Source organism: Camelus bactrianus, chromosome 3, assembly GCF_048773025.1.
Source record: "Camelus bactrianus isolate YW-2024 breed Bactrian camel chromosome 3, ASM4877302v1, whole genome shotgun sequence".
In the NCBI taxonomy this organism is placed as follows: domain Eukaryota; kingdom Metazoa; phylum Chordata; class Mammalia; order Artiodactyla; family Camelidae; genus Camelus; species Camelus bactrianus.
Genome location: NC_133541.1, coordinates 31,845,391 through 31,868,121, shown reverse-complemented (window position 1 = coordinate 31,868,121; position 22,731 = coordinate 31,845,391). Strand labels below are relative to the sequence as shown.

The following is a 22,731-nucleotide window of genomic DNA, read 5'->3' as shown; positions in this document are numbered from 1 at the left end:
TTGGCTGGCTTTTCAAGAGTCACTCCTGCTTCTCACTCAGATCTCAGATTGTCATCTACTCACACTGGCCTAAGATCTAGTGCAAAGTAGCAAGTCTCTGATATCAGATCACTGTATTTAAATTATCTGCATAGCATCTATCACTGATACTCAAAAAATTTTTTTTGTTAGTGTTTTTGTTTAGTGCTAGAATATCCTACACGAAAGGAAGGACCTGACCTATCTTTTTTTTTTTTTTTTTGGTAGCAGCTTAAACAGTGTCTTCTGGCACACAGTAGGCACTGAATAAATATTTCTCAATCAAATGAATGAATACTAGTTTGAGAACAAGACAAGATTGCCAATCAAGCCAGAATCTGAGCTAATAGACATTTTTTGTGTGGGGGAAAATGCATATCTTAAATTTAAATTTATTTAAAAATTACAAAAATGTCTTCACTTAAGTAGTCAGTGAAAAAATTTAAAAGCAGCAACAATGATCTTGGTTAATTACCAGCAGTCTGATGCAATTTATAAAATTGAACAAAATTTAGATGTGTGTCTTATGCCTCTGTAGACACGGGACCCTTTCTTTAGGTCTCTGTCTTTAGGGTCTGGTAGTATCATGACTGGGACACTTTCCAAGGCCTTTTTCTTCTGGACTCTATGCAAAACGATTCGATAGACGCCTGTGATGGAGCTTCGGGCATCTCGCCCTTGGTTATTTCGAATATGCTCTTCCGTAATGCCCAAATGTTCTAAAGTGCTTTTGACCTCGTTTTCCTCTTCTTTGAGGGTGCTGGTTTCCGACAAGTGTTTGGGATCCAGCTGGAAAGGTTCCAAAGGGGTGGGGTACGGCACCCCTTGCATCCATTCGTTGTTCATGATGGAGTCGATCCCGTACCGGTCGGCGGGGACCGGCTGCAGGACGCCCCGGATGAGGCGGAGGCAGGGCTCCGACACGTGCGCAGGCACGCTGTACGCGCCCTCCAGGATGCTCTTCTTCAGTTTGGCCACGGTCTCCGCCCGAAATGGCATGGTGCCCGTCACCATGAAGTACAAAAGCACCCCCAAGGCCCAGATATCCACATAAACGCCGACGTAGTGCTCGTCTCGAAAAAGTTCGGGCGCAGCGTAGGGAGGAGACCCACAAAAAGTGTTCAGCATTTCACCTTTTTTACTTACTGTGCTGAATCCAAAATCGCCCACCTTCACACAGGTATTATTGGTATAGAACACATTTTCTGCTTTCAGATCTCTGTGAATAATTTGGTTTTCATGCTGTGGAAGAAGACATGGGGGAAAAGTCATTTTCAAAGTAAAATATCAACATTAAAAACACATCAGTTGTTCTGAAACAATGAGGTGACAATGGCATAACAACAGATATTCTGTGGAGATGAACTTAAGTCATGGCAAACCTCAAACCTCCACTGCTGCCCTGTCCTAAGCTTTAGCCAAATGTAACACCCATACCCTCCAAACAGACCAAAGCTTCTATTCTGTGGGGTGAGGGTTGGAGCCTGTCCCATATGTGTGGACTCAGGAGTTAGTGCCAGAAATAAGACCCAGATATGTGACACAACAAAACAGTAATCCTCCATTTTTGAGAACATATATAGGTTTTCCTGGCTGAGGGATTTCTTGACTAGGGCCAGCCCCCAAAAGTTGTGGACCCCTCCCCCAACTCTCCACCCATGCTACTTTGGGTGGGCTCCTTTATCTTCACATTATTCAGTAGAAGGGAGGGCGCTGTATTTTGCAAGTTTCCCCACCCTTGCATTCTGGATCCAGACAATCTTGAAGACCCTCAACCAGTTCAATGCCAAGGGTTCTTAAGAAATGACTTAATGTTCCTTTTCCTGATGGACCTCCTGGGGCAAGAATTCAGGCTTTGGAGCCTGACATCTTGGTTAACTCTAGGTTAAACCATACCAGCTGTGTATGCGAGTTTCTCTCCTTCTTTATAAAATGGAACACTGATAAACCACCTTGTGAGGCTGCGGTGAGAACAGTATGTGATGTTGTATCTGCAGAGTTCAGCATGGTCCCAGTGTGTAGCAAACATACTTGATAAAATCTGGATAAAATCTATGTCTACCATTCACCCTGCCTCTTTCTGGAGACCAGAGAACTGGGAGAAAGGTCAGGGTGTAGAGCCTCAGTCTGTACCATCTACTGCTGGATCCTCTTCTGCTCTCCCTCCAGGTCTCTTTTCCAAGTAGAATGAGGAAGACTCTGCCCATGTGCTCTATTGCCTCGTACGGATCTGGCTAGTCCCTGGCTAGGGAAAGTTCACCCCAGCGCAGGGCCACTCAAATAACGACTGGTGGGACCACAGGTCTGAAACACCCGCCACCATCGCACTCAGGCTCTCCTTCCTTGCTCACTTCTTCTCCTGCCCCCCTCCCTCCCAGCTGCTATCTTGGGCCCTCAGGTCACTAGTAACCTGCCAATTATTTGGCCAGGAGGGCACTGATCCTGGTTCTTGTCTCACAACATCCAGGCAGAGGAGCAAACTAGAAGCAGCCTCTCAGCTAATACAGACCCCAGACAGTGTCTCTTCCTGCCAGCTGGACTGAGATCTGGGTAAAGAGGGTGGCCAAAACTTTTGCACTAACGGAGTAGTCGAAGTGGAAGTCAGGTCTGCCAGTCAGATTCCTATGTGCCCAGCAATATGGCCAACAATAGAGAGGGCACAGAAGAACCAGTTCTTGGAAGAACTGGGGAGTGTGCTTAAGGAGTCCAGATTCATCTAAAGAAATAATCAGAGAATTAAAGTAGAATGACACAATTGAGTGTTAATGTACTGAGCACAGAGGCAGCAAGAGCCAGAGGGGTTCACTGAAGGTGTGAAAGATTAGCATGAGCTGACAGGAGACTGAAGGAAGTTCCACAGAGAAAGACAGAGCTGAGCTGGTCACCAAGTGTGGATAGGATTTGGAATGTGAGATGTAGTAAGAGGGGAGAGGGCATCCTAGACACAGAGTCACGAAGACAAGGCCAAGGAGCAGTGAGAAGTCAATTCTCCGAGTGGTCAAGGTGGTTTTGAGGGCAGTAGTGGTGGTGGTGGATATGGTGGCCGTGGGGATGGCTACAATGGATTTGGTAATGATGGAAGCAATTCTGGAGGTGGTGGAAGCTACAGTGATTTTGGCAATTACAACAATCAATCTTCAAATTTTGGACCCATGAAAGGAGGAAACTTTGGAGGCAGAAGTTCTTGCCCCTATGGTGGTGGTGGCCAGTACTTTGCCAAACCACGAAATCAAGCTGGCTATGGCGGTTCCAGCAGCAGCAGTAGCTCTGTCAGTGGCAGAAGGTTTTAATTACTGCCAGGGAACAAAGCTTAGCAGGAGAGGAGAGGCAGAGAAGTGTCAGGGAAGCTATAGGTTACAACAGATTTGTGAACTCAGCCAAGCACAATACTCACGTGTATGGGCAAAAAAAAAACTTGAGGACTGTATTTGTGACTAATTGTATAACGGGTTATTTTAGTTTCTGTTCTGTGTAAAGCATTCCAACCAAGGGTTTTAATGTAGATTTTTTTTTTGCACCCATGCTGTTGATTGCTAAATGTAATAGTCTGATCATGAATAAACGTGTCTTTTTTAAAAAAAAAAAAAGTGGAAGGTGGGGTTGGAGAAATGGGTGTGGCCAGGGAGTGGCGGATGGTCACCCCGCTGCTCAGAGTGACTATTGCCAACTTCTGCAGAAGCCAGGAGGCTGCTGGGTAACTGGAGCTTCTGGGTGTTGCTTCAGAGGCAAGGAGCTTGATCCCAGCCAGACCTCTGACTCTCACAGAAGGAACTGCTGTCTGCCCTTGTAGGACTAGCGCCCTCTGGGATGCTTAGATGTTGGTAAACTGAAGCCCCACACTCCCGTTGTGGGTAAGAACAGAAGCAAGACTCGCTCCTCGCCCCTGCTCACCATGTGCTTCACAGCAGACACAATCTGGGAGAAGATGAGCTTGCTTTCTGATTCTGAGAACTTCCCTTCCGTGCTGATTTTCCCAAAGAGCTCCCCACCCCCTGCATACTCCATCACCAGGTGGAGCTTGGAGAGGGTCTCCACGACTTCATAAAGGCGGATGATGTTGGGATGGTGCAATTTTTCCATGCTGGAGATTTCGCGTGATAGCAGCCTTTGGGTTTTCTGGTCTAACTTGGTCTTGTCCAGGATCTTAATGGCCACCTTTTCTGGAAAAAAAAAAAAAAAGGCAAAGGATGTGCCTGAGTTCATAAATATTTAGAACTGGAAGGGACCTAGATTGGCCCCTTTATTTTACTAGACACAGAGGTGAAATGACTGTTTCCAGCTCAGAGAGCTCATCAGCAGTGATAACCGACAGCAGTTTTGAGTTCAACATCAGTGCTGGTCCCTTGGATTGGTGTAACTCTACTGTGTACAGGTTTTAATGCCAACTTCTGCCTCCCAAAGAGGTTTCAGTTTGGTGAGCTTTATCCAGTTTTCTGGATGAAGTTAAAGCACCTTAGCCAACAGAGTCCCTCTTGATGAGACCCAAGCCACCTCTTCAGTCTCATTGTCCGTCACTCTTGTCCATGGTCCCCACCGCCCCTTCAGTTCAAACACTACAGAACATTTTGCTGTTCACTGAAAAGTTGATCCTTCAAGGCCAGCCTCACAATAGACCCCTTAGAGGAAGCCTTCTATGACACTTGTCCCAGGAAGATGATGACATCCAGTTTCTGTGTATTCTCTGTACTGTAATCTCAGCACATTAATTTATAAATATTGACTCCTCACCTGTCTCTTCCTCCTACCCCCTTCCCTGCATGGGCTATGTTTGATCTGATTTTGACTTTGTGGGTGCCTGGCACACAATGTGTCAGGACTGGAAGCATCAGTGCTCAGTGTGCTGCTGGTGGAAGAACTAATTGGCACAATGGTTCTGGACTATAGTATGATATTATGTATTGAGAGCCTTAAAAATGGTCACACGCTTTGACCTTTTCACTTTTGGCAATTCCTCTTAAAGAAATAACCTGACGCATGCACAAGATTGCTTGTGTAAGAAGACTTCTGTGATACTGAGAACAGCTTAAGCATCCAGCAAAAGAGATGGTGTGTGGTTCATCCATCAGTATAATGCTACACCATGCAGTGACAAAAATAATGATGTTGATCTTTATTTACTGATATGGAAAGATGCTCAATATAGAACAAGTGAGGAAAAACACAAAGATGCATTTGCATAGAAAAAAGAATCTGACACGAAATGTTTAGAATAGTTATTTTATTAGTAGAGGGATCATGATGGCTTTCCTTTAATTTTTTTGACTCATCTGTGTTTTCTAATTTCCCTACAATTAATTGTACAGTTAACATAGATTAATTGTGTAGTAAAAGTGGTTAATACTTGAAAATGAATGAATCCCTACTGCAGAGTAAAAACATCATTCATTTTTTGGTTCAAAGGGGACCAGCCTTTCTATTAGATAAGAAAGAATTTCCCAGGCAAGTAAACGGGAAGAATAGGATGGCAGAGCACCTGTTTGACCTACTTGCAAAACAACTGTTTAGAAGAACTTTGGCACAGTGGTTACGGGCATGAAAATGGAAGCTGCTAGTTTAAAAAAGAGTACTATTGATTTATTAAAGTAGGTCCCTTAAAGCTTCTGGAAGGGAAAGAGGCAGGGTTCGCTGGTGCCTGATGTGGCCACGCTTGCTCTGGGGGAGGCAATGCTGGAGAAGGAGGAGGCGAGCAATACCCAACAGAACCATCAGGGCTCCTGTGACTTTGGCAGGCAGTCGTCTCAGGGGTGAACTGCCACCACCAGTCCCCCGGGGCTTTCTTTCTCCCTGGTCAAGTCTTTTCTACTGTTGAGTCTTTAGGATTATGATGCCCTTTTAGCTGTTTACTTGAAACAGAAACTCTGGTTTTGGGTGGCCTGTTAGGCGAGCTGCTATTTTAAGGAGTAGAATAATGAATTCCATCCTTCAGTCTGGCAGCTTGCCTGCAGAAGAGGCCACCCTCCTCCCGATGTCTGTTGGGGTGCAGGTCCCTCCCTGCCGCCCCTCCCCACTGCGGCCGCTGCACGCACTGCTCCCCACACTGTCAGCACCCAAGAATCCAGGTCCCACGTGGCTCAGGCTGCTGCCACAAACCTCCTTCAAGCTCAGTCCTAGTTTTAGATGGTTTCTATTTTCTATTCAAGTGGTTCTTTAGAAAAGGCTGCCCTCCTAGGGCTGGGATCAGAGAGTGAGGCAGGAGAGGAGTGGTGAGAGGGAGGACTTCCTTAAATTCTGCACCCCTCAGAACACAGACAAACAAAAGTTCTGCACCCTAGATGCCTGGACGGCGTCACTCTAGTCCCAACCTGTTTTCTCCACTTTGTGTTAAATCACATTATAGTCACGCCTCATAACATAAAGTATAATCGTATAAAACATTTAAAAAGCCCTGGTATTCCGAATTGTCACTGAGTGGTAGAAACTGCTGTTCCATGAAGAACTAGGTCTCTAATTCCACTCGTTCAACAAATGTTCAGGGAGCACCTGCTATGCACCAGGTGGTGAAAAGGACAGACACTGTTCTTAGAGCCAGTGAGAGAGAAAGACTTTGAAAAAAAGCCCTTATTACAGGTGTAGCACATGTTAGGAAGGGGCACAGATAGGAGAACAGAGACCCCCCTCCCCGAGAAAGGACACTTGCACTGTGACCAGGTGAGGAAGAGGTCCCAACACTTGGCCGTGGGAGTGGGACGTATACCAGGTCTGAGCCCGAGGTCACATTTGTGTTTGAGGAACTGAGAGGAGCCCACTATGCTGGACACAGAATGTGCGGTGGCTTGGGGAGAGGGGGTTCTAAACCAGCCTCGAGCAGCAGGTAGGCATCAGATAATCCAGGTAGCCTTGAGAAATGCAGCCTTGGGGACGAGAGGATAAAGAAATAGGTGATGGAGGTTAAGAGGTACAAACCTCCAGTTACAAAATAAGTCATGGGGATGTGATGTCTAGCTTAGGGAATATAGTCAGTAATATTGAAGTAACTTTGTATGGTGACAGATGATTTATATTGATGATCATTTTGTAATATACAAAAGTATTGAATCACTATGTTGTATACTTGAAACTAACACAAGGCAGAAAGTTAATTATACTCCAGTTTTTAAAAAAAGATGCCCTTTTTTTTAGGGCCATGGGAAGACATGACAAGGTTTGAAGGAAGAACGTCATAATCTGATTTCCTTTTTGGAATGGGTACCCCGGCTGCCATGTGGGCATGGATAGAAGCAGAGGAAGCCTGAGAACAGGGAGGTGGTTTCTTGATCACAGAGAGGACTCTCTCAGTAGTGGCAGAGGGGAGACAGAGGAGAAACTGGAGAGGTAAACCTCCCCTCTCTCCAAATCTGGTGAAAAGACTGACACAGGTCCTGCCTAGGGCAACACATTCCTTAAATCAGGTCTTGTAAACTCTAGTCTCTAGGGGCGAGAGTGGAAATAAGGTGGCGAGCTTATTGTAAGGCAATAGGGAGTAGCGGGGACTGTGGGGAGTCCTGGGGAGTACGTGCCCCAGCGCAGAGGGGGGAAGCTGCTACTTAACTCCAGGCAATTGTGACTGTTTGGAATGTAGACTCAGTGTGGTCAAATCTGATTTTTTTCCGAGAGAAGCCAGACATCTGAATTTTACTGTAAACATTCTAATCATCAAGTGTCAGCAACCAATTCAAATTTTCAAACCTGGAGTGGACCAAGCAAAATCTGTCTTTAGGATCAAAGGGACAAAGTGGATATTAAAACATAGATAGTGTTGTGTAGAGAAAACTACCTTGAAAGGAGCTGAGACCATCTTTCTCGATGTACAGCTGACCTGAGTCAATCTCACAGTCTGGCTAGGAGAACGGATCTCAGTCCCTCCCTCTCCTTCCTTTGATCCCCTGCAAGGGCTGCTTATAGGCCAAAGGCAACTGGAACCCAGAGGACTAAGATGATGTAGTCTGGGACAGAGTGCAGACAAAGGGGGGGCGGGGAATGCATCTGGGGAAGCAGATGGAAGGTATCGCGCACGCAGGCTTGGAAGGTAAGAGTGTGGATGCAGTGGAGCATAAAACAAGGGATGTGCCCTGAGTCTGGGGTTCAGGGCGGATTTTTCACTTTCCCTGGAGTCAAGGTGTTAACTAGAGGAAAGCAGGGAAGATGTGATAAGGAGAGGTTCTAATAGCACGGATGTGGTGCAGAGAAGATCTTAAGGCAGGAAAGACCCTCCCAAGGTAGGATAATGCTCTAGACACTTTTTTGATTGGCTTCCTTTACTAATAAAACATTTTTGAGCACTGCTGTAAATGTAAATTATATGCATGCACTAATATATACACTTTAAATATATATAATCATGGAAATTAAAAATATATACTTACAAATAAATATAAAACAGAAGTTCTAGTATTTTCTTCTCTCACCCCAGTGGGCATCCCCACTTTTGCACCCCTTGGGGTGAGTGTACCCTACTTTGGCAATTGCTGCCTTGAGGAACTGAAAGAAGAGAGTGGAGCTGACACACGGCGAATGAAGGAAAATATAAGTCAAGATGAGGCTAGAGAGTCAGCCAGGGCCAAGGTCTGTGAGGCACTCTTTGCACCTCAGATTAAGAGCAATAAGAAACTGATGGAAGGTTTCAGAGAGCTAGCTACACGATCGGGCTTGCACTTTCTAAAAGGTCACTTCTGGCTGTAGTACAGAAAATGAGATGAACATGGATAAGGGAGACAAGTGACAGCAGCTTAATCCCAAGAGGCAAGGGCAAGATATTTAGGAGGGAACAATAGGACTTGATGTTCAACCAAGGATTAGGATTGATGAAGAGGTCCGGGTTTCTGGGCTGAGTAACTGGGAGGATGGTGGCATTCACTTTATCATTGTCAGCATGGCTCTGTATATACCCTCAACAGCCCTGCTGTCTCTCCTTTCATTTACTCAGCGAAACCACACCCTGGGTAAATCCAGCTTCCCACCTACTTTCTGCCTGCACCTGTGCAGCGGCTGTGACGGCTTGTCTCACTTTGAATTCATGATCTCTGATTTCAGGTGGGGCTTCAGCGCTCCTGGCAGACACACTGAATTTCCCTAGTTCAATAGCGCTCCTACACTATTAGATGACTCTTTTATTTCTTATCTCTCATCAAATCTCTTAATACTTTCTCTCCTTGCTCATAACTTTGATGACTTTGATCTTTATCTTATTGAGTAAAGAACGTGATAGAAGAGAATTTCCTCAAGTTCTTTTTTTCTACCACGTCTTCCAACCCACCTGAATCTGTGTCCATCAACTCTGTCTTTCTTCCTGTTCCTCTGGATAAATGGTCCCTGTTCGTATCTAAGGCCTAGCTAAGACCTCTACATCAGCATATATTCGTGCTATGTACCCATCTTAAAAGCATTTTTTTTCCCAACAAAAATGCATACATGTTGCCAAAAGACTTGTCCTATAATGTTCAGAGTAACATTGTTCACAAGAGCCCTGAACTGGAAACTGTCCTCATATTCATCAACAGTAGAATGGATAAATATCCATACAATGGACTGCTAAATAGCAATGAGAATCAAGCATCTAAACTACATAAGTAACACGGATGGTTTTCACAAATTTAATATTCAGCAAATGAAATAAGACAAAAGAATACATACTGTATGATTCCATTTATATTAAGCTTAAAACAGGCAAAAGCAACTGGTGTGATGTTTGAAGTCAGGACAGTGGTTGCACCTGAGGATGAAGTGAACGGAAGTGGGGAGCAGGAGGAGGCCTGCTCTGAAGTCCTGGAAATGTTCTCCTTCTTGACCTTGGTGGTGGTTGCACAGTCTTTTGGTTTGGAAAATTCATTTAGCTGCACACTAAAGTGATTTTCACGCTTCTTTTTTGTATTTATGTATGTTAAACATACAAAAAAGAGTTTGTGAAAAATCACAAAAGAACCTTTCTTAACTCCACTTCTCCCTCCAGCATCAGACCTCTTTTCACTCTCTTCATAAGAAAACGCCTTTAAAGAGTTGGTTCTACGTCTTGGTCTCCAGTTCTCCCCTTGTCACGACCTGAACCTGAGCAATAAGGCTACGGAGAATGCTCTTTTCAGGGTCACCAATGACCTCCGAGTTGCTAAAACCCACGGTCTGTTTTCAGGCTTCATCCTCCCTCCTTGAAACACCTTTGCCACTTGGTTTCTAGGACAACACTTGGTTTCTAGGACAACTTGGTTTCTAGCCCCTGGTTTTCCTCCTACCTCTTGCCACTTCTTCTAAAGCTCCTTTGCTATGTCCTTTTCCTCCTCCCAGCCTCTAAACGTAGGATTCCCGAAGGCTTAGTCCTTGGACATCTCTACAGTCACTTCCTTGGTGATTCCAGAAGCATAAATACACCTGCCTACAAGACCTCTCCACTTGGTTGTCTCAGTTTGGGTTCTGACAAAAGTATATCATGAAGCAAGGATTCAAGTTCAAGTAGCTGATGAGAGGTGACCGCAGGAAACAGTGGTAGAAGAATGAGGAAGTGAGAGAGGAAAGGAAAGGCAGCCAATTAAGGATGAGTCCCTAAGCAAGTTATCAGTTAATCCTTGTATCACTGTTTGCATAACTGACACCATCTTGGGCCCATACAGTTCTTCCTGCCCTTCCAGTGACCCTACCCAGGACTATGCTGTGCGGCAAATCACTTCTTCATCATCAAGGCCTTTGTAGTCAATAGATATTGTCTAATGATCGTTAGGTCCAGGTGGCCCCTATGCTCTGTTAGCCCCCAAACAATGATGAAGACCTTCACTGACATATTCCTGGAGCCCACGAGACTAGTTACCCATTCAATCATCTTGACTTAGGGATGCCCGTCTGATTTCCAAGCACGTACCCCCATCCATACCCTAGGTTAACTACAAAATTGTCCCAATAGCCCATCAGCAGTGCGGAGTGCAGCTGCGAATGTTTCTGGATTGCTGTCCACCGATGCCACGCTGTGAGTAAGTTACCCTATAATAAACTGACCCCTTGATTATATGGAGCTGCCTGCCTCATTTTTCAGTCTCAAGATAACTTCTCAGTTTCATGGGCACTTTTTGTTCCCTCCATCCTCTAATAATCCTGCTGCAAGTTATCATGCCTGAGTTTTATCATGAGAAGAGTGAGAGAGCTCGGGTATTCGTACATCAACTGCTGCCAATAAGTGGTTGTTGGCTGCTCCCGGAGGACGTTAACTCCCCTGTGTTTCTGGTCTCCCATGCATGCAGAAGAGCAGCTCCAGCAGCTAGAGAAAGCCCAGAGGCAAAGAGATGGAGACCCTAGCATTTGAAGGTCCAGCCTGCATGCCCTGAAATGGTAAGACCCATGGAGATGTGGGCGAGGCACCAACAGCACCTGCTATGTATGTGTAACAGGCATGTCCCACATAATATATTCAGTACTGAGCTCCTCAGCTCCCCAACCCCGAACCCGCCTCTCCTACCATCTTTTCCCAGCTTCAGTAAATGGAAACTCTATTCTTGCTGTTGTTCAGAACAAAAACCTTGAGTAATTGACTCTCTGCTTCCCTTTCAATCTGTCAGCAAACCTGTTGTCTCTACTTCTAAATATAGCCAGAATCCAGCTACTTCTCGGCATTTCACTGCTCCCTTCCTGGTCCAAGCCACCAGTCTTTCTTGCCTGGATTATTCCAATAGGCTCCTAACTGATCTCTCCTTTTCTGCCTGTGACCCTCACGCTCTTTTTCAACAGAGCAGCCAGGGTGATCCTATTAAGCGTAAGCCAGGTCGTGTCACTTCTCCACTGCCCCAAAGGGCTCCGGTTTCCCTCAAAGCCAAACCGAGGTCCTTGCTATCCCATGTTGCATATCACCCCTACATGATCTGGTTCCTGCTACCCTCTGCCGTCACCCACCTTGGTTTTCTCAGGAGTATCACAGGCACACTCCCACCTTGGCTCTCTTCTGCTGGCTGTCCCCTCTGCCTGACCACTTTGCCCCACGGACCTCCGTGGCCAGCATCCTTATTTCCCTGAGTTCAAAAGTCATCTCCTCAGGGAGGCTGTCCCTGGCCAACTTATCGAAAACTGCAGCCCCAAGTGCTCCCTGTCCTCCCTCCTGCTCTATCTTCCTTCTGGTCACTTATCACTACATAACATACTGATTGATTTGACTGACTTTTGCCTTCTCCCCACTGGATTATAAGCTCCCTGGGACAGAGACAGTTGTCTATTCTGTTCACTGCTGCATCTCCTGTCCCTAGAGCAGTGCCTGTTACAGGCTAGATGCTCAACAAATATTTGCTGAATGAATGATCTCATCTAATGCCCACAAGAGCCAGGATAAGTATCACCATCACAGTGTAACTCAGTGTTGCACCTTGCTTTTTCCTTTACTGTCGTGTCCCGTGCCTCCTCCGTGTTACCACAGACTCTTGATAATCGTGATTTTTTTAATGGCTGTGTAATGTCCGTTCAGTGTGTACGCTTTAATGCACTTGAGCATTCCTATACCGTTGGATCATATAAATTATTTTCAGTCCTTTGCCTTATAAATAAGGAACAATTTTTGTCACAATAATAGTGGGCTTATTTTTAGGATGAATTCACCAAAGCCACTAACTAGCCATTTTTAAAGCAAGAAAACGTAATTTTAAAGTGCTGTTTTAATGAATGGACTCAAGAGGAGGAATCACTTCTTAAAAACCAGCGAGCCTTCTTGACTGAGCTTTACTACAGCCTGTGTTTGTCCCCCAACCCTGTCCTTCTAGGAGACTAAAGCATAAAGAGCCTGCCAGAGAGCACTGCCCTACCTTGCCCCTCCCTTCCCCCTTCCCCACTACCCCTGGATTTTCAGGGGAAGCTATGAGACTAACTTAATTCACCAAGCACTCATTGACTGTTTATTATTTATAATGTGTCAGACAGCTCTAAGGATCAATACGATAGTGCCTGACACGAAGGAGTCTGTAACCAGGACACATAAGACTTTCACTCGACCCTGGATTTGTTAAGCCCCAAATCTCTATTTCTCATGTGTACTTTCTCCTGGGCCCCGATGTGGTCATTGGGCTCCTGTCCTCCATGACCTCCATGTACCTCCAAGTCTGTGCTTCCAAATCCGTACTCTCAACTCCATTTCTACTCCCCCATTTACTACTCACTACTAAGTCATTAGAGCCGGAAACCTAAGAGTCATCTTTCATGCTTCTCTCCCTGTCCCCTCTGCTCTTCCCCACGCAATTGACCGCAGGGTTTCCAATATTCTAAAATGTTTTTCAAATGTGTCTGCTTCTCTCCATCCTCACTGTCACTTCCTTAGTTGAGACGGACATTGTCATTCATCTGGATCATGAGACTACTATTTTATTCTGACACCCCCTCACTGAAATAATGAATAATGAATCACTCTTATTAATTGCTTGCTTAAAGCTCCTCAGTGGCTCCTGATACCTAAGTGACAAAATCCAAATGTGCAGGAAGATTCTCCACAGTCTAGTTGCTGCCTTCATCACCCACCGAATCTCCCACGACCCTCTAGGTGCATCCCCTGCCCCAGCTTCATGGAATCACTTTAAAATCCCCAAGTACTCTGCACCCTGGCTCATATCTCCATTCACTTTGCATCCTCTCTTTTGGCCTGGAGCGCACTTCCCCTGTGTCCTGTAGAATTTCCCCACCAACCTCAAGACCTAGCACAAGCCTTTCCCGATCAACTGACCCTTTCCTGCTCTCAGGCACAGTCGAGCACCCCCTCTGTGGCTCCCTCTGCGTCAGATCAGTCGTCAACCGTCTGTCTCCATTGCCTCTGTGAGTTCCTATCAGACAAGAACTGCATCTTATTCGTCTTTGTTAAGGCCCAGAACAAACTATGGGCACAGGAGAGTTAATTGTATTTTTTAAAAAGAGGTATGAATGAACTAATGAATAAATAAATGACAGAGAAGAAGAAAGGGTTCTAGAAACAGGAGACTAGAGTAACAGAGAAGAAGACCGGGGAAGAAGGGGTCAGGAAGGGCAGCAACAGAGAGGGACAGGCACCCGTGGCCTCTTTTACTTTTGTCTGTGACAACAGATGGGACATAAAATATTCAGAAGCTGAGTGGTTCACCTCCTTTGAGGAATTTCTAATCAGCCTAAGAGGGGACTCATGATGGCTTCAGCCTGCTCTATCAGCTTGCAAGGCTCAAGGGAGTCTGAGCTGTTAGCTATAAAAATAAACTCCGGCCAGCAGGAGCTACTGAGGCTCCTCTCCACAGGCCCAGAGCAGCTGGTGCCTTTTTTTAAAATACCGTCCTGGGAGCTGCCTCTGGCACGGAAACCCTCCGCTTTCCTGGGAATCGCCTCCATTATCTTATCCAGACGGTCCATATTTCCTGGAAAACATGATGAAAATTCTGGGCCAGTTGGCTTTGTATGGGAACCACATTTATACGAATCTCTAACCAGACTTCGTCATCTGACGTGGCCTGGCCTCGGGACAGGGCAATTTGACATTCTCAGCAAGGCTAAACCTCTCCCTGATAAATCTCCTTCCATTACAGAGGTGAAGATTTTAAAGGAAGGGCCCTCTTGCTTTCCATCCCAGTCAGCTCCAAGTAGCCTGATGTCCTGTCTCTTTTCACAAGTTACAGTTTTTCTGTCTCCACTCTGTCATCGTCCCGGAGATCCTGCCTCCTGGGTCCTGAACTGCCTTCTCTTCTTTCATCTTCACATCAACACACATCTGGGTCTCCCCTCTTTCACAGTTCTCAGTTCCTTTCATCCCAGGCTCCCTGCAGGGTAGAACCCAGAAGAGAGATGAGCACAGCACCCGGACAAGGCCACCACGGGACGCGTCTGCCAGTCAGGAGGTGAAGTTCGGGATTCACTGTCCTGTTGCATCAGTCAGATGGGCTCAATGTCCTGCCCTTATGTTTTCTGGCTTGTTTAAATCTGCTTGTTGAACTGATTTTCCCTCCGTCTGTGCTTTTGGCCTTTCACCCTCCCCTCTTTTGCACCCATACCATCCCATAACCGGGGGGTGACACTGTACCTTTGACAATAGGGCTACTCGGTGGTGGGTGAGGAGTGAGGGGAGCATGGCAGTGAGGCCACCGAGGCTCCCATCCACACAGCAGGGACACGCCACATTCTCTGAAACTCAAGGGACTAGGATGAAGTTAACTCTGTAATTTAACAGGCAAGAGGCTTTGGCATTCAAGAAGAAAGTCACTACGTAGAGAACAAACTTATGGTTACCAAGGGGTAAAGGGGTGGGAAGGGCTAGATCAGGAGTTTGAAATTTGCACCTTTTGGGTAGTGGTGGAAATGTTAGCTATGATTGTGGTGGTGGTTTCATGGGGTATACATCTATCAAAATTCATCAAATTGTACATCTGAAATATCTGTAGTTCACTGTACAGGAATCATACCACAACAAAGGTGTTAAAAAAAAAAAAAAAGAAGAAAGTCACTAGGCAAATACCAGTTGCTGTCATCCCTCTTCTGTCCCCCTCCCATCACAGCCTGTCCACAGGATTAGACACCCTCTTGCTGCGGGTTCGTGGCACTTCCTCTGCTTTGCTGGCAGTTTTCCCTGTGGTGATACATCCATCAGTTCACTGTGCCTCTACTCTCCCTTCTCAGAGATGCCTCTGTGCCCCTCGGGGCTCTGCTGAGATGCGGTGGGCCATGTGGCCCCAAAGCCTGCAGCGGACTTGACACAGGGGTGGCCCATGGCCGGCTGGCCAGTGAGCACTTATCTTCTCTCTTTAAAATCTGAGCTGAAATTGAATGAAACTAGTGGGATGGAGATGGGTGATAAAGCTGAGTGATTATGTCGATATGGGACTGACAACAGCCATTCTTGGCCACGTGCCTTTGGATAATCAGGCAGAGAAAGCCACTCTGTAGAAAGAAGTACGGACGTGGGACACTTTCATCAAGGGAATAGAAATGAGAAACCATGCGGCCCTGGAGGAAAGGGAGATGGAGAGAAGGATATCTCGAAACCTGGCTCTGCCTCCCTGCTGCGGGGCCACAGAATCCCCTGCACGCGACTCACCCCTTTCAGTGTGAGCTAGGCTGAGCAGGCTTCTGTTCCGTGATACAAATGATGTGTGACTCACACAGGCCTAAAGGACCTAGCTTTTTTGGAAAGCAGACTAATAACAGCAGTTAATAAATACTTACTATGTGCTCTAAGCATGTGGTAAATATTCAATATGTAATATTTTTTAAAAATTTGCTCCTCCTAGCAATCCTATGAGGCTGATATATTCTTCAGTTAGACCTCAGGGAATTGAGGTACAGAATGGTAAAATAACTTGTTCAGGGGTTACATAGCTAGAGAAAAAAAAAAAAAAGAATTGGCATTCCACCCAGGTCTGGCTGACTCCAAAGACCATGTCTCTCCACAATATTGCACTCCCTTCTGCCACTTAAAGACGAGGTGCAGCTGTCCCTTAGACACTGTCTGAACAGGGAAGGCAGGCAGAAAGCAGGCTGCGAAAGGAGGCCGTGCTGCTTCTGAGTCTTGGTGATACACTCTGCTGCTCGCTGATCGTTTCGTTTCCTGGGCCCTGCTGCAGACAGTGGAGGACACGATCACTCCTTGGCAGGACTGCCACAAAGGAGAAGATCGGCTGGAGAGTAGGCTGGGGTCTGGCGGGGGTCTGGTGCTGGAGGAGGCAGCGGTACCCGTTTGGCCGGCTGGGCCGAGACATAGTGTGGAAGAACTGCCCCCTCCAAGCTGCACCACTATCCCAAGGTAGCTTTGTGCAGCGAAAAGGAAGCAGAGTTCCAATGCTGTGTCTGCTGTGACCGGGAGTGGAACAGCCACTTCTGGGCCCCCATTCTCCCCATTTGTAAAATGCAAGGGGTTAGATGAGGTCAGAGTTTCCCAGAGTGGAGCCTTGAACATTCATGGGGCCCTCGGTGACTTTAGTGCCAGGAAGCAGTCTTAAATAGCACTGAATCACAGCATCGAAATGTTATTCCCAACTCAGTTCTCCCTTGACTCTCCTAAGTAAGGTAAAGAGAAACTTTCAGATGGGTTGTTGGCATGTTTTGAGTTACTTTCAGTCACTTGGTAAGTTTCCTTTAAAATTTTGTGGAAGTTGCTAAGGGAATAAATTTTTAAAGTTCTCACCACACTGGAACTATGTGAGGTGACGAATGCATTAAAGAACCTTATTGTGATAATCATTTTGCAACTTACACAAATACAAAATTCTGGCATTGTACTCCTTAAACTTACACAGTATTATACGTCAATTATTTCTCAATAAAGCTGGAAAAACAAATAAAACTTTAAAATTTGTTTGCATTGTATTTATTTTTACCACTACCTTCTATTCATAGTTATCACTACTTTTTAATAATATCAAATTTCCTCCTGAAATAAGTTTAAATAAAAAAAAGACTTGTGCAATGATAGCTGCCATTTATTGAGAGGCTACCATGTGCCATGCACTTCGTATAAGTTATTCCTAATTTTCCCAACAATCCTAAGAATCATTATCTCTATTTTACAGCTGTGGCAACCGAGGACCAAAAAGGCTAAGTAACGTGCATGAAACCAGATGCCTGGTAAGTGACTGAAGGAAAATTTGAAACAGATTTGTCTGATTCTGAAGCCCATGTTCTTCCCACTGTCCCACCTGCTTCCTCTCCCCGGGAATCTAACATCTGAACCCACACTCAGGAAGTAGTTCCAAGGTGGTCACGTCCAGCAGCCTTAGCTCACACTTTTGCCCCCATGCCCTCTCTGCCACATTGGACACTCTCTCCTTTCTGATTCCTCTCCTGGTTGGCCTTTATCCAACTTCTCTGCCCTTCCTGGTCAAGTGGTCTGGCTCCACTTCTGGCCCCTCGTCTCCCTATGCATTTTATCTTTTTCACGCCTGCTCTAGACCATTGAAAAGGTCTGTCCCCATTAGATTTGAATTCCAGCACTAGATCTGCTTTTATGAGTAAAGTAATCACTGTCACTGGCTGCATTCTGTCAGTGGGGAATCTGAGGCTCACCGCAGTGCTGTAATTTACCCAGTAGGTAAGGTGAGTAGCCGAGATGTGAAGACATGAATCCAGACACTCAGGCCCAGAGCCAGAGAGAAGGGGACTGGGGAGCACCAGTGACTTGCGTGCGTGTGTGTGTGTGTGTGTGTGTGTGTGGTGGTGGTGGTGGTGGTGGTGGTAGGGGGTGTGGTGCTTTCTCTATAGGGGCCAAAAACAGGGAGGAGAGGGGCATGGGGTTGGGATTGGAGAAGAAAAGAAAACAAAACTCTAATGTAAGAAAGAGCAGCCTTGCAGACCCAGTGGCAGTCTGGCTCCAAGGAGAGAAACTGTCTGTAGGGGACTCTCAGGGAGAGGGTAGGGCCCCTGGGCTTTAAAGAGTCAGTGGATTATACCAAGTTGCAAGTGCTCTTTTTCCGGCTTGTAACGCCCTCATGATAATCTCCCTGCTTAGCTAATTTAGAGGGAACTTGGAGAAGTGCTCACATGGGCTGGGTCAGCAAAAGCCTACTGGGTTCTCTGCACAGCAACCCTCTGAGGCCAGAGCAGTGGGCATTGCTGGTCTAGGATCCAGAGTGACCAGAAGCCAAGCAAGAGTGGGTCTCTGGTAGAAAGCAAGCAGCCAGTCAGCAATGAGAACTAGTACAGAGCAGACTGAAGCAGGGACGGTCCTGAGTTCAAGTCCCTTTTCCCGAACGGAAGAGAAGCAGTGGCCTCAGGTAAGGAAGAGAGGCTAGACCCCGCCATCCACTGATGGAGGTGATCCGGCAGGTCCCCTGTGCCACTGGTATTGACACACAAACACAAACAGAAGTTATAAATAAGGACTTGGACTGTGAGTGGCCTTGGAACCAAGCCATACTCCACTCTACTCCAGGGTGTAATTGGAGAGGACAGACTGCCCTCAGTGTTTGAGTGCATTCATCAGCATGGCACATGGGGAGAGTTTTTGGAGTCAAAATTATCTAAGATTAAACTGCTAAAGCCACATTTAACTTCTTTAGATCTTAGTTTCCTTATCTATCAAGTGAAAATAAAAATACTGAGCTCACACCATCACTGTGAAAATGAACTGAGATAACAGTGAGCGGTGTCTGGCTCAGGGCTGGCACTTAGCAGGGGCTCCGTGATGTCGCCTCACTTGCTTCCTTGGCCCTGGACTCCGAACCCGCCCCTGACCGAGGTCCTGATACCACGCGCATCCTCCTTGGAGGTCAGATCCTACCTTTGGTCAGGGAGTGAATCCCGAGCTTGACTTGGGAAAAGTTCCCACTTCCAATTTCCCCTCGGATGCGGTAGAAGCCGATCCGTTTCCCCAAAGTGATCTCCCTCACCACCTTCTCGTCCTGGGACATGTCCTGCGTCAGCTTCTCGAAGGGCGTCAGCCGGCGCAGCTGTCCCTCCTCGTCCTCCAGGTTGCACTCCGTCTGACAGCCACTCTCCACGCTCTCCCGCCGGTCCCACCTGGCATAGTGGGGGTTCACCAGGCCGCCTCCATTCACATACACGGCAGTCATCGTCCACCGCAGGCTCACGTCTCCATCTCAGCAAAGAGGCACGACTAGGGCAGGCTGGGGAGGCGCGGAAGCGGCCAGGTCGGTGGGAGATGGGGACTAAGGGCTGCCACAGCCCTGCGTCTTTGAGAGCCAGGCAAAGACTCTTGGATGAGCAAAGCTCTTTCTGGGCTTCAATCAGGGGAGGGCAGAGGCAAATGCCAGCACAGCCTACCCAGCCGAGCCCAAAGCGGCCTGCCTCCCTCGAGACATTTCATACCTCCTTTCAAGTTGAACCTCCCAGCTCTGACTGTACAATCAGGCACACATCCAGGTACCATAGCCGCTTCCCTGATCAGGCTCCATGAACTTTCTGGCCAGCAGTGCTGATGCTCTGTGGTAGGTAGGCTGCGTCCCAGGACAAAGGCTCCAGTTTGCTATTTCCTTTGATGGCCAGAGAATCTTCCGCCTTGGTATGTAAAAGCCCCGTGGAGGCCCCCAGGTCCCTGCTGGGGGCGCTTATCTCTGACCAGATTCATTTTGCACCTCTCTTGCTGTCAAGTCGCAGAGCCCCGGAGACCTGATAATCTGGACCCCAGGAAAGAAGAAACTTGCAAATCAGCCTTCTGGTCACACGGGCAGCCAGAGACGGATTAAATCCCTGCAATGCCACGTTAGCCGGCCTTTATTTAGATGAGCCTTCCTCTAAGCCGTGAGCTGTCTCAAAAATTTGGTGGGTGCTGATTCATCCTAAGAACAGAGAATAAGAAAACGTATTACCCCCTGCTAATGTACTGTATGGGATTTATAAAGAATGCGAAGCCGCTTTGTAAGCATCAATCTAAAAGGATTCTATAATACTAGAAACAAGCAGCTAGCTAAGTGTAACAAATAAATATGATCAGACATTTAAAAAAAAGCACTCTATAAATTTCAGTTATGACTCATCTCAGTAGGAAATACTTGAATACGTATGATTTAGTAAGAAGAAAATATGCACACACATGCCTCGGTCTACATTTCAGGAAAGCCCTCACAGCCTGTAAATATTTCTAGCAAAATAATTTTTCTATTTCCGTTTCTAGCAAAACAATTTTTCTCTTTCTTGATGTTTAGGAAAATATGCATGTTGCCTTGGCTTGATTTAAAGCCAGACTTTTAAAATAATGAGACAACAGTAACGATGATGCAGACTTCCTATTAATATCAGTTTTCAAAAGTTCTTGCACTGGTTCAAATAACAGTGTGTTATATTTCCTTTACACAGTAAGTTCTCTGATGCTGCACACGTTGCTCCCACTCTTCCTTTGTGTCATTCTATGACACAAGCTAAGTTTTCTCCTAGGTTACGTGCTAGGTATTTCTGATCAGGTGTCAGCCTCCGGGCCCAGCAGCTCATTTTGAAGGTTCAGAAACAGGATAATGTTACTGGAGGGCAAAAGTCTATGGCATCCTCAGTGATAAGAAATACTGCCCAGCTAGAATATCTGCATGACTTTCTTTCCTGCAGCCTCCAGTAAGATGTCTGCCCTTCCTCTCTGGAGTCCTACCACACTTGGTACAATTTCCAAAATGTCTCCTTTCCGTGAAGGTGGGAACTGGGTTCCATTCATCTGTATGTTCTTTCCCTTCCTCTCTCCCTCAGCACAGAGCATGACATCCTACTTAAAAAAAGTGTTTGTTAAATGTGTGTGAAACTTGATTTTTGGACTTGAGCATTCTGAACTGAAAACCTGAGTGAAAGCATGAGAGACTGCCTTGGAAGTGGGAATTGATGACATCACAGTAATACAGCTAGGTACAGGATTGCTTATATTGTTACTGTGGTTAAGCATGGGGTTGCTGAAAAAAGAGAAATCAGGACAGGAAAGAGGAGGCTGTTGCCCTGCTCTGTTCCTACTTCTGCTGGACGAAGGATAAAGGACAGAGAAATTCGACCCAGAGACAGGGATCAGACACAATTGCCAAGGGTGGTCAGGCTCTATTTTGGATTATATACCCTACACATACAAATTAAATTTCCTACACAGTGGCCTTGAACCATCTGTCTTGACTTAATGGCTAGAGAAATGGTTTAATCTTCTGCGTAGATCAGATAATAGAGTTTTTACAGTTTTGCAAATGGTGCTGTGGGTTTGTATTGAGAGTGAATTGCAACTTGCTGGGAGAGCTAGCAAGACAATTGGTAAAAAAAAAAAAAAAAAAAAAAATTGAACCTGTATCTCACTCACACGCAAAATAAATTCCAAATAGATGATTTGACCTAAGTAAATGTAAAATAAATAAAACCATAAAATAGTAGAAAAAGATCAGAAATTTTTTAATGATCTCAGAGAAGGCCATAAAATAAAACATTAAATCTGACAACGTAAAATTATAAATTTCAGTTTGCCAAAAAAGCATCAGAAACAAATAAAACAAAGTAAATGATAAACTGGCAGAGAAAACTTTCCAACACATGTGAGAGACAAAGAGCTAATTTTCTAAATAAAGAAGGAATTTTCACACATTAATAAGAAAAATACCCATATCCCAAAAGAAATGATAAAGAACACGAGCAGACGTTTCACAGAAAATGCAATGGTTTTATACCATATGAAGAGATGCTCAATCTCACAACCAAAGAAACACACACAAAAATTACAATGAAATTAGATTTTTTACAAATTAAAGTTAGACAATACAAAAACTTGATAATGCACTAGTTAGGAAACAGTAACTTTGATTTATTGTTACTGAGGAAATAAATTGGAACAACTATTTGCAAGTCAATTTGGCCATAGCTATTAAAGTACAAATGTACAGACGTATCGTTTGCCTCAGCTATTTCACTTCTAAAATTTATCCTATACACACATTCTCAAAGGTATACATAGTTCTAATATAAAGATGGATAGTCACTGCTGCATTGTTTTGTAGAAAAAACCAGACACTGTTTAAATGCCCATTAGGAGGGAACAGTTAAATAAATGACAATACATACATATACATATATAATGGATTATTATGTACTTGTGAAGAAGAATGAGTTATAATATCCAAGATATACTGTTAAGAGGTCAGAAGAGTACACATAACGTGACATCAGAAATATAAGAGAGAAGAAGGTATATCTGAGAAAATAGTTACTGCACCTGGGGAGGGGAATTGTTGGACTGGGAAATGGAATAAGAGAAAGGTGTGTACTTTTCACTATTTACTCTTTTATATGATTTACATTTTTTCCCCATATGCATGTATTTACCTTTAAAAAAGAAAATTTAAGACACGTAATGTGTTGCCATCTTTTACAATT

General features: G+C 45.4%; 1 protein-coding gene across 1 annotated transcript in view; it reads right to left on the bottom strand.

The window, feature by feature from the left end:
* Positions 1–394: 394 nt before the first annotated feature.
* NIM1K (NIM1 serine/threonine protein kinase) overlaps positions 395–22,731 on the bottom strand; it is a 59,630-nt gene continuing 37,293 nt past the window's right edge. The window contains exons 3-5 of the mRNA XM_010966322.3: positions 19,169–20,186; positions 3,910–4,178; positions 395–1,260 (exon numbers count right to left, since the gene is read on the bottom strand). Coding sequence (XP_010964624.1) covers positions 511–1,260; positions 3,910–4,178; positions 19,169–19,460 — 1,311 coding nt within the window. The 5' untranslated portion in view covers positions 19,461–20,186 and the 3' untranslated portion in view covers positions 395–510. The remainder of the gene's footprint in view (positions 1,261–3,909; positions 4,179–19,168; positions 20,187–22,731) is intronic.